General features: G+C 38.9%; 1 protein-coding gene across 1 annotated transcript in view; it reads left to right on the forward strand.

Moving 5' to 3' along the window:
• itfg1 (integrin alpha FG-GAP repeat containing 1) overlaps positions 1-16233 on the forward strand; it is a 158670-nt gene that overhangs the window by 99390 nt on the left and 43047 nt on the right. Inside the window, exon 13 of the mRNA XM_006779704.3 lies at positions 14901-14944. Within this exon, the coding sequence (XP_006779767.2) occupies positions 14901-14944 (44 nt within the window). The remainder of the gene's footprint in view (positions 1-14900; positions 14945-16233) is intronic.

Genomic DNA, 16233 nt, shown 5'->3' on the forward strand with positions numbered 1-16233 from the left:
TATGTACCCCAGCACTTCCCACATCCCTAACTTTATTTGGCCTGTCACTTCATGGCTGAGTTGCTGTGGTTCCTAAACACTCACACTTGCAATATTGCCACTTACAGCTGAATATCTGGGAATATTTAGGAGGGAACATGCTGCGAAGATGGCATCCTATTAGAATACGACACTCTTCAGTGAGCTCTTTAGAATGACCAATTCTTTCACAGAGGCTTGTTAAGGCAGACTGCGTAGCTGGAGGCTTGATTTTATAGACCTGTAACAACATGACTGAAAATACCTGTGCATGTATTCAGATTTAATCATTTAGGAGAAATTTTAGCATTTTTACCCCCAACAGTGTAAAAGGATTTATTTATTTTTTTAATTTGCACTTATTACGAAACATAGTAAGGACATGCATGACTGTTAAATCGTATGCAGAGCAAAGTGGATCCACATTAAGCTGTGAAAAAACAGTATACGCAAAGTGGTTGCTTGGTGGACAGATGGATGGATGATTACTGCTGAGGAGGGAGGAAATGGGAGAAATCATAAACTCCAAAATTAGAAAGAAGGATAAAATTGTGGGTGATGGGAAGGAGGCGGGTATCTCAACATGAGCATCTCAAAGTGTGTGTTCATGTCAGTGTGTGTCTATGTGTATGGAAAAGACATGAAGAGAGAGACTGACAGGCAGAACTGTATGAGTTGATTAGTTTCCTGCTCACTTATTAGGATGCAGATTAGCTGCATTGAGAAACATCTGGGAGCTTTTCTCAGGCTAACATGTTCCTCCTCACTCTTCACATCCTCTTTCATCATTTCTGTGTGAAATTCAGACCTCTTTTCTCCACTTTCCATATTTTCTCCTTTCTCTTTTTTCTGTTTATCCACCCATTTTTTCCCATTCATTTCCTCCTTCTAACCCCTCTCCAGCCTCTGTTTTCATAGTCTCACCTTCTGCCCTCACTCTGTCAGCACTCTTGTTTCTCTTCTGCAAATGTCTCTTTTACGGTCCTCCAGTTTCCTCTCCACTCTTCTCATCCTGTCAGTCAGAACTGTCTTTTATTCCTTCTTTTCATTCCATTTAAATGGCAATGAGGAGATTTACATGAAGTCTTTAAATGTAACTGTGGCATCCAGAGTAGTATTTGACTGGAGGCAGTATTTCCAGAGTGGTGTGACTACTTTTTCTCTCTCTCTCTGTCGCCACACAGAGAGTGTGGAAGTCCTGGTCCAATTTTTCTTTAAATCACCCCCTACCAGCTCAGTTCAAGTCTCAGTGACTCTGACCATAAATTAAGCTTTTAAGCAAGTGAAACAATACTGCATATTAAAGTTAATTTATTTATATTTATCAGCTGTCTACAATGTTTAATGGAAGCTATTGTAGAACAAATGAAATTACATAAAACACCCAGTGGGTGTTGTATTTTGGTGTAACGGTGTGCCAATAATTTTAGCTGTCTTTGTTCATTTCAAAAAGAATAACATTGGGCCTCTACAACCAAATGACCAGCAGCAGTGGGGAAATCAGCTTCAGAAAAAGATGCATAAATCAATTTCAAGTGAACAATGTCTGTTGAGAATGAAGGTAGATGAAAGACAGACCAATTATCACATTATGGGAAGTGGTTTAGATAATGGAAAAAAATAATAATAACAAACAGTACCTAAGTTTAAATTGGACTTGAGGCATGTTTGATTCATTAAGTCATGAAGACTAATCCAGTTCCCTGAAAATAGATTTTTCTCAGTGGCTATTGACAGTCTTGGGTTGTGCATTGTCTTTATAAGGTTTGTAATTGTCTGTATGAACAAAGAAACTGTCAGTCAGCTTTAAAGACATTTAAAAATTGTTAGTTATCACACTAAGGGTGTGCCGTTATGGGTGCATGTCTGATGCAGGGGCCTTTCTTATACACCTTATACACCTTATACACCTTTCTTATATCACCACTCTGAAGACCGATGAGCGTTGTCAACAGGTTTACTGACATTCAAAAGGGTAAAACTAAAAACAAGACAAAAAATACAGTCATGACATACATATGTGCAGCATAATATACATTTATATACCACAATGCTACTACATAGCATATGTCTAATTATGTAAACTTTTTAAACTACTACTGATGCTATCCCAGACGACCTCCAAAATCGCAGGTAGCTAGCTTAACAAAAGGAGTAGCTTTACAGCCAAATACTGCATTAGCGGACAACATATTGTACAAAAAAAACAAAGTTGCAATTTATATTTTAAATACATACCGGCGATACAACCATAAACCGAAGATGTGAACAGTATTTTTTCCAACAGGACACCATAAACTGTGTGCCGATATGTTTCCCTTCTTTTTGCTCACTTGCTTTTCTTGAGCCGACTTCCTGTTCAATAAAGGTGTTTCAAAATAAAGCCGTTTCTAAAGCGCATTACTTGGAGTAACCACAGAGGGCGCTGTAAACACATAATAAATAACAACTGACTGAGAATGATATTTTAGTGATACAACATTTTACAACTTTTAGTGATAACAGAACAAAGGGTATATGTGCCGTTTTTATCTAGATGTTGGAGATGGGTTTTTTTTATGTCACACCTTTTGCTCTGTTTATTTTATATATTTAGTATACGATAAATATGTAACAGAAAACAGTTCGCAGGTCCCTTGGTTTTATCATTTTACTGACGCTAAAATAGCTGCCACGACCAATTTTTGCTGTAAAATTACTGTAATTTGTTTGGATAAGGAGAACATGATTTCTTTAGACGTTTAGCCTTTGTGACCACGTTTGACTTTATTTTAATTGATAGGGTATATTATAGGGGTGCAACGATACACAAAATTCACGGTTCGGTTCGGTTCGGTTCGATAGTTTGGTGTCACGGTTCGATATTTTTTCGATACAAAAAAAAATGTTTTAATTTGTCATTTATTAAATTTTCACGGCACATTCTGCACCACATCTCTGTGCGTTCATCATTTGTTTGAAGCCAGCTCACCTCCCGCAACCACTTTTCCGAGAATACGCGCTTCTTTTGCGGTTCGGACTCCTTCTGACATTTCTTTGGAGGTGGGGGAACACCAAAGTAATTGCTTAAAGGAGCTTCTTCGACATCTTTAAGAGTTCTAAGCAAATGTCTGTCCTCCTCCAGAAAATCTTATGTATGCAAACACGCATTGCAGCTTCTTATCTTGTGTGCGTTTTTTATTTTGACAGCAAATGCGCACCTGCGGACCACTTATGTGCAGCCCTGGTTATTTAGCTCGTCATATTGCAGCCACAGAAATTCTTTTGTCCATGAAATCATAAAGCTGCACTTTCTTTTTGCCTTATAGTCTGATTCGTCATAACTTTTCCGTTTTGTGGTAAGCTTTTCCTTGGCTGTCACTTCTTCACCCTGACCTTTCTTACGTTAACGAGCTAACTGCGCTAACACACTAGTTCCCACCCATGTAATTGAGCATTGCGTGGCACATCCAACATACTGTTTTACTTTAGTCCATGACGCGCTTACCTTCAGGGTCTTACGTCACATGAAAACCAAAATAGTTCCAAACGCCAGATCTGAATGAGGGTGGGGGAGGTTCAATTTGCCATGTTGCAAGGAGAGCTTAACTTCTGTCTCGCTAGCTTGCCCTGCGCTCAGTGAATCTGCGTTCGACTACTCCGCCTAGGCTGCACTGTCGAGCGCAGATCCACTGAGCGCTCAACACAGACAGCATCGTCAGAAGGAAAGTTGATAAAATAAATTAAAAATTTTGTATTGTTCGATACATATGCGTACCGAACCGAAAGCACTGTATCGAACGGTTCAATATCGATACGAGTATCGTTGCACCCCTAGTATATTAACATTGTGGTCACGTAATTTTTATCAGAACCCGAAACAAACTACAGGCCACTAGCAGCTGTTCAGCGACAGTGAGCATACATACTTATAATGATGTTGCCCAAAGTGGAGACTGAATAACGAAGCCTCCCCGTGAGATTTGAATCCTCACGGCTGTGCTGTGCCTAGTCTTACTTACAGTAGGACCATATGAGACAATAACCTTTAAAGTGTCTGATGGGAGCACTGGCTAGGACATGTGTATTACAGTGGGCATAAACAGTACACAAAGTCAGTAAATGTTCTGTAATAATATGTATGTCATCCCTGTAACGTGGATCACAAAGCCATGAGCAGGAGGTCATTTCACTGCCGGTCACAATGTGTGTTCCTTGTTGTCTGGGCATGTGTTGTGTCCACGCGTATCTGTAAGCAGCCCCTTGCAGTCAGCAAAACCAGCTTGAGGACAATGGGAAGTGATGAGCGTCTCAGAGCAAATGCAGCTCAGCTGTCTGTTTGCTGTGTTTGTGTGTCAGTGTGTTTGCGTACAGTGTGTGTGTCTGCATGGGTCTCGTTGACTCATACTGGTGGCTACTAGCGCTGATGTGGCATGTTTCCTTATCAAAGTCTGCTCATCACATTTTACTCTTTATGTGTGTCGCTGCGTGCATTTCACTTTCATACATGACTTCAGCTAAGAACACTGTTGTGAAGTTTGCATGTGGTTACCATGACTCCAAGACTGCCAGCAAGTATGCAGTTAAAGGTGAGAGTCTAGCTTGAGGAGGCATGCTCTCTGCCACACACCAGACATTTCTCAAATTGTTCAGCCATTTGTGTTCGAGCTTAACCAAAGATAATTCATCTCCCTTTTCAGGTCGTAGGTGGCTACTACAATAGAGTGAGACACGCATGAACATATCATAGCAATATCGTGTTGAAAATCTAATTTCAGCTTTATAAGACTTGCGTGCCGAATTGTGTGTTTGTAAGTGTAGTTACAGAAATTCATTTCCCATGAAATTACCCCTCTGCACTGTGAAGCCTGTATTACTGTGATTTTTCTGGTGTGAAAAATACACTCGGAGAGCTTTTTCTCTTGCAAACTATAATGTCACAACACGTCTCAGTGCAGTGTTTGTAGCAAACATAAAAAGGGCTTCAAATAGTGATTAGTTTTCTTGTGTATCAGCATGTGAAATGTTTTCTGCCACATATTTGGGAATCAAAGCTGAGCACAAACATTGATTTTCTTCCTTTTTGTTACATTTAAAATTTAGTATTATATCATTTTTGTATTTTCTATGTAACCAGTGATTTTTTTGTCACCTTTTTAAGTAGTGAGTTTAGTTTGTTTTTAGCCAGATGAAATTGTTGGTCAAACAGGTGTTACAGGTATTATTTATTAATATTAAATGTCAACACCTCATATATGAATATGTTTCAAAACTAGGCTAAGGTTTAATAAGCGGGTGTTTTTGTACATAGTCTATGAAATAGCTTGTCTGATTTTATGAATCTAATAAAGGATCATCTGTGATCATTTATTTGAGTACTGCTATAGATTATATATAAGAAATACACTTGGTGGTGAGAAACGAACTGTCTTCTCATATCACAGAACAAAGACTGGCAGTATGAGTTAAAACACAGAGCCCCTTACGTACCTTCAATAATATCAGGCTAGGATTTATTAGAACGGTGTACTTTTGTCCAAATCAGTCAGTGCACCTCACCGGTTAAATCTGAATAATGGCTAACTGGCAGCTCTTGGCAAGCTGTCACTGAAACTGGACATGACATATTGATGAGTATAGCAAATCCAAGCACGGCACCCATCTTTTACTTATCATTAATTTAGCCATAAGCCTACACAGTGAGCTGTGTTTCCACATATATTCGAATTCTTCTTCACTGGTTTCTGGGCAGAAACATTCACCGTGTTATTAAAAGCCAGAGCACCCAGCCACACTAAATATAATTACCTCACAACAAGATGCTCAAACATCTTGGTCATTAGTTTGTTTTTGTTTTTTGGGGGAAACCAAGTGTTCTGCCCAGCAATTTGTGACTGGCCAGGGCATAATTTTTAACATTTTGCTAGATTAGAAAAAACAAATTTCTCAGCAAGAGGTCTTAGCATTCGGCAGTGCTTGAAAACCTGCTCACAAGTGACTAATGTGAACTGGGAAAATTGGGACAGAGCCCATGGGAATCTACTTGCATAGTATAAAATATACATTGTGTACTAATTTTAATCTCTACATTAATTCAAAACCCCAATCTTTACTGCAGTAATGATATATGATGATAGGTTTTCTGATTCATCTGAAGGGTGGGAAAAGTGCCTTTGCTTTTCTGTTTCTTCTAATTGTGTGTACACATAGACATAAACAAGCAAATCCTTATTTGATTTTACTCTTTTTGACAGTTAGACAAATGGACTATTTTGGTTGCAGAGACTTTTCAACAGTCTACATGAAACTATACTGTACAAAGAAACACACACACAAGCCCTATTCATATAACGGTGCTTACCGTCTCTGCTTAGCTCACTATCACTATGATGAAAACACGCACACTGACCAACACAGAGTACACAGGCCAGTTCATCCTCCGCTTGATTAGGTTAGCCCTGCAGAGGAGATGCCATCAGTCTTAATGTTACACGAGAAAATAGGCAAGCTCAGTCTGAGCTGGATAAGCTGTACTGTGTGAGAGAGGGTGAGACACTGAGACTATATTGGCAGCATAGGATGCTTGAGAATTATTCTTAGGATTTTGTTTTGTCTTTTGTGAAGCTGCTATGTAGTTGTTTCATATTAACTAAGGATTGAAGTATGTGGAACAAAAGAAGCCTCACAGAACACACACACACACACACACACACACACAAACACTCATTTTATCTCCTGAAGCAATGGCGTGCCCACTGAGTTGTGAAGGACTTCTGCATTGATGCTGTTTATCTATCTTTTTCTCTTTATACATGAGTGACTTTGTGCCACAAAATTCTTAATGTAGCAAATTTTTGCCCCCTTTCACTGATTGAAGTTTCTACTTTTTCTGTTGTCAAACATATTATATTTGTCAAGAGCCCTCGGTGTATTTAAAAAGTCCTATGAACAAAACTGCCTTGTTATTAGTAGAGATGGCACGATACCACTTTTTTCTGTCCGATACCGATATCATAAATTTGGATATCTGCCGATACCGATATGAATCCGATAGTGTTTTTTAATCAATAAAAATGTTTTTTAATATCTTGCTGCTTTTTGTATAAATTCATACTCAAGTTACAAAAAAACAAACACTAAAGCTATTTTGTTATACTTGTGTGCAAAAAATATACTGCACCCAAAATATTTCATAGTTTAGCAATACTGATCAATCTAATATACTTAAGCTTAGTCCATCCTCCCTATTCTGGTATTTTAAAGAGTAAGCAACCTAACTAATAGTGTTCTAAAACTCCCAGCAAAAAAAAACAATAGGGAACCACCCACCCCCCACCTCATGATGCTTAATCGACGTAATCAACTTTAATTTGATGCAGTGTGGGAAAAAATCCACAGAACTCAATTATTTTTCAAGAATAATTAAATAGATTCAGCATCTTTCTTCAACAGAATTGCAGACTGCACAGATGGAAAAAGTACTATAGCTTACTAGGGTATATTAGACTTAATAGTTACTATATACAATAATGGACTTCTATACATTTTTCATCTTCATCTTAAAACTTTGGGTGTAAAATTCAGATAATTATTTATTAAAAGCTAGACATTTTAAATGAGAATAAGAAAGAAAAGTATGTCTTTGTGCCCCCTTTTCCCTGTTAATGCCCTATCGGCCCCCCTGGCTAAACTTTGCTAGATCCGCCCCTGCACAGTTACCAGCCGTCAGCTACGTAGAAAAGGATCGTGGTGTAGAAAGTAATAGTAAATAAATTCTAACAACAGCTCATCAAGCTTAAACGTGCTGCTGTTGTTCAGCCGCTGGTTTCCTCTTTCTGGTGCAAAGTGGGCCAAAAACAAAGAAGAGAGACGGACTCACGACAGAAATGCCGATCAGCTGATCATTAAGCAGTTTCATGATTGAAGTGGGAGCAGGAGAGGGAGGAAGAGGCAGACGCTCCATATATCAGTTGTTAAGCTTAACACGGGAATGATTTACAAACATTCAGAGATGGACATACACACTTGCTTTACTTCTCTCGGGGATAACTTTGTCGGAGATGAAATGCCGGTTTGTTAGGGAAGCTCCAAATGCTCAACCAGACCACCGACAGGTCTGGGACGCCATAGCCGCTCTATCACGTGACGCATACTGCTCCGATGTGCTAAGGTGAGGTGAGTTACAAATGCAAATTGCAAAGTGTGCAAATTTTGTGAGGTGCTTTTTTTGATATTTAATGGATCGGATTACATATCCGATCCAGTAATTTACGTCAGTATCAGACCGATACATAATATCGGATCGGTCCATCTCTAGTTATTCGTTTTTTATTTTTACTTTTTTTGGCTTTAAATTTAACAGGAAAGAAAAGGGAAAGTAAAGCTTCACACAGACAAGGTCGCTCTGACAGTTATTTCAGAGAGGTGCCAATTTTGACTGAGTTTTATCTACACATGAAATGAACACATCAAATCGTTTTCTCTTATATGACAAAAAACAGAAATTGCCATGTATATTAGTTTTACTTCAGTATGCAGCTTGCTCTGAAAATGGAAAATGGGTGCAGGAATCTACTGAAATGAGCAAATATGCATAGAAACAGATACAGCATGTAAGAAAACAAAGAATTTGTACAATTTTAATGAGTTTGAAAGTCAATATTTGGTATGATGACATTGATTTTTCAACACAGCCAAAACTCTTTTAGGCAAGCTTTCCTGTAATTTCTTAAAGTTGTCTTCGGGAATAGTTCTCCAGGCTTCTTGAAAGACATTTAAAGCTCTTCTTTGGATGTTGGCCTTTTGTTCTGTTCTCTGCTAAGATCATCCCACACTAACAACGCCGTGGTCCAGACCCTGGGGAGGCCACTCCATCACTAATAGTGTTCCATTGTTTGTTATTTTGGCAAGAGCTCCAGTACCACTGGGTCAAATGCAGCTCCAAAACATGACAGAGCCTCCACCGTGTTTTACAAATGGCTGTAGACACTCACTGTGCCTCTCTCCTGACCTGCTCTGTACAAATTGATCATTTGCATCAAAAATGAGCATTTTGTGCGTGTGTCGTTCAGTCTCGTTCTTCTGTAATTCGTAATATCTCAGCATTTACTCCTTGTTTCCATTTCTTAACACCCATCCATTAGCACCATTCCTGATGAGCTTTTGGTAAACAGTAGATGGATGAACTGAAGGGTTAGATAAATCTCTCAGGTCCTATGTTAGATCTTTTCAGGGGTTTTCCTATTGCTTAAGTACATGGCTTTTATATAATGTTTATTTTTTGTAGGCCCACATCCTTTTCTTTTGCCCTTCACTTCTCCAGTTTCCTCAGATACGGCAAAGGACACACTGCACATGCAGAGATATGCCCAGGTGCTCCGGTGAGTCCCAAATAGCTGATAGCTTTCTCACCCCATTGTTGCAACAATGCGACTTTATGCTCATCAGACTGATTCAACTAAAGAAATGAGACCAAGTTATGTGTTTTTGTGACAAGCTGCTAGTAACAAAGTACAGGGGTGGCTGTAGCTCAGGTGGCAGAGCAGGTCAGCCACTAATCAGAAGGTCGGTGGTTCGATCCCAGGCTGCCTCCTGCATGCCAAATATCCTTGGGCAAGATACTAACCCCATGTTTGCCTACTGGTGGTGGTCAGAGGGCCTGGTGGCGCCAGTGTCCTCTGTCAGTGCGCCCCAGGGCAGCTGTGGCTACAATGTAGCTTGCCATCGCCAGTGTGTGAATGTGTGTGTGAATGGGTGAATGACTGAATGTAGTGTGAAGCGCTTTGGGGTCCTTAGGGACTAGAAAAGCGCTATACAAATGCAGGCCATTTACCATTTACCAAAGAGATACAGTTAAAAAAGTTGTCTGCTATGTGTAGACACAACACTAGTTCATGCTTTGAGTTAATAGCCTTTCTTGTGCTTGAATGATTCATAGGTCAGTGTTAAGTGGCTTAACAAACAAAGAAAAAATTCCTGGGAAAATTGTCAGGTACAAGGACTAGACTGAAAATGAGTGAAAAAGCAGCCAAAGACCAAATAAACACTTGAAAATACCTTCGAAACGCCTGGAGAAATATTGCTCAAGGACATCTTAGAAGCAAATATTAACGAATCAGGTGTGAATCAAGACTTTTGCTCAGTACCTTAACTTCTGTCTATTTTATTTTTGCTGTAAGCATTCAATGTCAAACATGCAACAGATGCTATTTGTATTCCAGCTGCATTGTGTTGTTTACACCCGTCTACCCTTTAATGCACTGACATCTGCCTGTTTTGCTCTGCTGTTTTGATCATTCAGGATACATTTCACATATAGTGTTACTCGGGATGCGTTTTAAAGGTTACTGCTAGATTGACACTAAAAATGAAACAAGTTCACAGTTTGTGCTGCAGCCCACAGAGATGCACAGACTCCACTGGAAATGGTGTTCTTACACTTCGGGTTTCCTAATCGACCTGTTAACCACACAGACATGCTGCTGGAGTGAAAATGGGTGTTCTCTAATAATGTGTGAAAGCGTTTTCAGTGGTGCAAAATGGATCTCAGAAAAAATTCCATATATTGTATGTAGCAGAGGGGATCACGGAGTGTGTGCATTGTAGCTTTCAGTCTCTCTACACTGTTTCTGTTATGTCCTATGTCCCTTTTCTTGATAATCCCAAGTGGAGCTTAGTTCAAACAAGTGGCAATCTGAGCCCTTGGTGTTGTATCTTTACAGGGTCAGTGACAATGACAGAAGTACTCTGACTCAAAAGAGCCTGAATTTCAAACACACCATAAATAATCCGATCCCTATGATCTATTGATCATTTGTGTCCTTCATAGATGACTTTGGTGAGAAGCCTATGAAGTGTTGATGTGGTGTTCACTCAGAGTTGATGCTGCAGTATTATAAGCAGCACTGTTTTAGACCATGTTGTTGCATTAGGCCAAATTTCCACTCGTACTTCCAGAGACTTTGATCTTTTTAGAGCCAAATGACCTCGTGTTTTCTAGTGTCATTCAGCTTTATTTAACTTTATTTGACATTCTAGGGCTTTAGAAAAAGTAAGAAACAGCCTTGGAAGTTGGAAAAAACAAACTACAACCCTTGTCAGATTTCCTTCTCCCATTGAGTGATGAATGGCCTGTGATCACTGCTGGCCAGATTTCATACCCCAACATGAAAACATTTGTAGTTCTTTTTTGGCAAACAAATATTGACAGTATCCTAGAAACTGTACCTATGTGATTACTAAATGTGCTTTGAAAGGCATGTTTAATGAGAACAAAGCAAGGGTCCCAGTGAGCAATGAAAGCATTTTTCCTGATAAAATTCAATTTCTCAGTCAGACCTGTGTACCAAAGATGTTAAGTAGAAGCTGATATGCAGTGTGGTCAGTTAAGGTCAAGGAACACATGCTTTTCTTTGATGGGAGCTCCATCTGAATTCTGCCGCAGGCATATACTTAATAGGCTTGTGAACTTCAAAGCGCCAAATTTGCCTTTGCCCCGTGTACGCCATTTGTTTTTAAATCAAAGTTTTAAAAGGAAAAAAATCCTTGTTTATTCACATAGTGGTGTCAGACAGGTTACCACATAGAGTGACCAAAGTATAAGAAAATGGTGCAATGCAGTCCTCAACCCTTCATCCCTGATGCATTTGCATATGACATAGGCATAATTGGTCACACTTTGTTTGGCTAGCGTATCAATGAGTCATAACTAAGGCTAGGTTCACACTGCAGGCGAAAGCGCATCAAATCTGATTTTTTCAATCCTATGGGACTCATATCCAATCATGGTATGACAGTGTGAACGGCACAAATCCGATATTTTCAAATCCGACCTGGGTCACTTTCGTATGTGGTACTGAATCCGATACATATCCGATGTTTTAGAAAGCGACTGCTGTTTGATGGTCATGTCACATTAAATCTGTCTTTTACGTCACTGACACAAGACAGACGCCAATTATCAGCGCCAGAGAAGCGCCCGAGAAGACATTGCGAACGCTTGCTGGCCATCCGGTGAAACTGTTGGGAAGACAACGTTGGAGAAACGTGAACATTTTATTTGTACTGTATAATCTGCAGATTCTGACAGAAATCTGCAACTATCCTTTGAAGCACCGCTCCTCTAAAACAGCAATAAGGATCATTATTAGGTTATTTACATTATTATGTAAACTTAAAGCAAAAATTGGGAAACGTAAAGTCCGAAGTCTTTATATTAACGGCCATCTGTCAAACAATACTGTTTGCTCTGGGTCTAAACAGAGCGCGTTGTGTGTGACGTCTTCTTTTGCGCATGCGGGCCGCTTTGAGCGTTCACACTAGAGCGCGTTTACTGTCACATTTTATTTGTAGTGTGAACACGCAGACAAAAAAATCGGATTTGATCAAAAAATCGGAATTGAGCATTAAGACCTGCAGTGTGAACGTAGCCAAAATGACATCATTGCTCCACGTAAAAAGGATGGTGTTGTAAATATTCACTCTGGAATTGGATTGGTTGACAAAAATTGGCTTAAAACGGATTACTATTACTATTTGTCACATAGTAGATAAGTAGTAGTCATGTAAAAATTTTAAGAAGGTGGATAGATGGCAATTTACTACATGTGAAGTATACATGTATAATGTGCCATTGGTGTTCTATGTCATAGTAGAAGATGTAAATGCAGAACTATATCTTTTATGGTTGTAGATATCCTAACACAGAGACTGATGAACAACATCTTTGTCCGTATGGACTGCCCTTAATACCTACTGATTTTGGGCTTTCCCAACAACTACCACTTGCTAATGCTTAGTTCTATAAATATTCTAAAAATGTCAGAGAATGAATAGAGGAGGCACGCTGATAAGTGAATGTTTAATTGAGGCAGGAGAGAAAAAAAAGAGTCCATGAATGGATGAATGGAGATCATGTAATGTGGAGCGGTCCAAAATTCACCGACCACCTGCTGTTTCTACATTAGAGTACAGCTCCCTGGTTTCAAGGGCTTTTACATAGCTAAGAAACTTCACAAAATAATTGCAGCACTGATTTTTGTTCAGATGTTATCGAGGCTATGCATACACTAAAACTGTTTGTAGTTATTTATGAACATTTGAAATTTAAGGCTTTATCCATCCACTGACTATATGATTGTACCAAGGGCACTGGGATGTTCCCTTTGAGTTTGGCTTTTGTTTAGTACATTGCTGGGTGCTGACCTTATTAACACAAAATCGAGCTTCAGCGTGACTTCATCAGGCAAATCAAGACAACCTACACCCAGGACCCTATTAGTATGCTAATAAAGTCACTTCTCTAATGACTGCTTAGCAATTCAGTGGATTTTGCCTTTGCTCTGCTAGTACACACAAATGAGGGAAATACTTTCTTAGCATGCACGTCCACAAACGCATGCAGTGCTAATAGTTTGCACATTCATTTTTCATGTTTTTCAATGCTAGCAATTATTTTATAACCTCCCCTCTCTCCCTGTATTGTCCAGGTCCACCTAGTGCAAAGAACTGATTAATAAGTTGTTAAAATGCAATGTAAATATGAGGAATGCTTAAGCATGGTTAATAGTGTATTATTTGGATTTCACTTTCAGCGTCTGATTCATTTTGAACAAATTCTTTTATCTGCCTGATTGGTGTTTGATATATATATAGATATATATATAGATATAGCTATATATAGATAGTAGGGGTGCAACGATACACAAAATTCACGATTCGGTTCGGTTCGATACTTTGGTTTTCGATGCAAAAAAATGTTCATGCCTTTTTAATTTGCCTTTTATCAAAATTTTAAATATATATTTTTACTCAAAAGTACAGTTTTTAAATTTAATGTTGCTGAAACAACAAAATAATAAAAAATAAATAAATCTATCTGATCGAGAAATTAGTCATCTTTGGAAAAGAGAGTTTATTACAGAGAAATGGCTCTTTCCAAAATAAAAGCTATACTATACGCTTCTTCTGGGCTATATTCTCAGCAGCATATTAAACATATCATATCATATTCGCATAAGGAGAATCATGTGCTAACGGCTGTCTAAATGACTCGGGTAAAGTTTGTAGCATGCATGCTTGTTGTTTTTGTCTGCTTCCACTTGTCTTTGCACGAGGATGATGTTGGGGTAAATGTGCAGTCATATTCATTGTGTTCCCACTAGTGCTGTCAGCGTTAATCTAGTTAAAATGACATTAACGCCATAACGCAGCAAATCTCCGTTAACAAGTTACCGCGGATCGCCCCATGCGTGGGGCTGGATAACGTCAACACGCTAACAAGCTAACTGCGCTAACGCAGTAGTTCCCACCAATGTAACTGAGCATTGCGTGGCATATCCGACATACTGTTTTACTTTTGTCTATGACAAGCTTACCATCAGGGTCATGCTCACATGAAAACCAAGATAGTTCCAAACGCCAGATCTGAATGAGGGTGGGGGAGGTTCAGTTTGCCATGTTGCAACGAGCTTAGCTTCTGTCTTGCTAGCTTGCGCTGCGCTCAGTGGATCTGCACTCGACAGTGCAGCCTAGGCGGAGTAGTCGAACGCAGATCCACTGAGCGCTCAACACAGACAACATCGTCAGAAGAAAGGTTGATAAAATAAATAAAAAATTTTGTATTGTTCAATACATATGCGTACCAAACCGAAAGCACTGTAGCACAATACCGATACGAGTAACGTTGCACCCCTAATATATATATATACATATAGATATAGAGATATGTATATATATATATATATATATATATATATATATAGAGTCATATATTCATATAGTGACTGTTGGCGAACTGATACAGCAGCACTTCAGGTACTTGTTTTACAGTGCTGTATTATTGTGCTGCACCTGTAACACGTGCTGAGTAGCATTTCTAACTCTTGCCATCTCTTCTTCTTCAGTACTCAGTGGCCTCTGCTCCAATGACTGCCCTGAAGGTGTTAAGGTAAGATATTGTGCTTTGTTTTTTCACTTTTCTAATGATGACATAGAAAATGTGTTATGTTCTTATATGTCTGACCACGGATATATCTGTCTATCCATTGCACTTATCTGTGTACATCATCATCCTCCTCCAGAGGTTGCAGTCTTCCAGTATTCTATAGCAGGAAGAGAGATGGTACAGCTGCTGGCCAAACTTTACATCAGTGCAGAGCATCAACTTTATATTTAGGAAATTAGGAAGGAGGATTTGAATGGGTGATGTGCATTTAAGCTTTAGAGCAGCATGAGCTCTTCTTTATAAGTAAAGTACCTATCATTTAATGCAGCTTGAGAATGTAGAAAAAAATGAAAGAATAAGTTTTGGTTTCATTCAGTAGCAGTACCAGAAATGTGCTGTTTATATTTGCTTTTTCACAATGGAGAGAAGTTACAGACCTTCATAATAAATTTATAACAGATATCAATACTTGGTTAACTCCCTGACGACATTATGTAATTTTCTGACGTATCCAAGGCTTCATGTTTGCATCGATGTGATGAGAACAGGTACTTCTTATCAGTTTGAGACATACTGGCTTCCACAACGTTAAATTCAGTATTTCACAACTTTTACAGTATTTCTTAAGCTACATTTGTAGCTCTTTTATTAGAAAGTAAAATGTACAGATGGTCATTGTACAACCTATGTAAAAAAAAAAAAAAAAAAGTAACAATAAGGGATTTGTGTTTCTCTTTTCTTGGACATTGTGTAATAGCAAATAAAGGCTTTTGAAATCCTGATGTGATAAAGCAGTTACAGAACCTTACCAGCTGCTCAGACTGATAAGAGCTTTGCATAAAACTGTTGATGGGCTTCTTGCTTTAGATACTGACAAGAAGATGTAGTACAGTCCTAGAAAGTCTGTTTGGCATTCCCATTATAAGATATTCTACTAAGTGCTGATAATGCCTCCTGTACCCATCACTGGACTAGACTGCTCATTACCAGATGAGGTTGCATTGAGGCAAGTCGAGTGGGGTTGAACTTTTTGTGTAGGTCCTTTTGGGAAAGCTCTGCATTATCTGATGGTTGCTAATATGAATTGTATTGCAGAATGATAGCTCTTGTAGCTTCCGTTACCGCTTCTGTTACTATAACAGAGACTCCAGTCTCCATTATAGCTTGTACCTTTCATTGATTATCACAAGAATTGCGCTGGCTTGCATCAAAATAGGTGGAAGTTCAGTTTCATGTTCACTTCTCCCTGTTTCTCTTTTTGTCCCTCTCCTGCTTTGTCTGTTTTCTTTTTG

Source organism: Neolamprologus brichardi, chromosome 1, assembly GCF_056152115.1.
Source record: "Neolamprologus brichardi isolate AB-2024 chromosome 1, ASM5615211v1, whole genome shotgun sequence".
Taxonomy (NCBI): Eukaryota; Metazoa; Chordata; class Actinopteri; order Cichliformes; family Cichlidae; genus Neolamprologus; species Neolamprologus brichardi.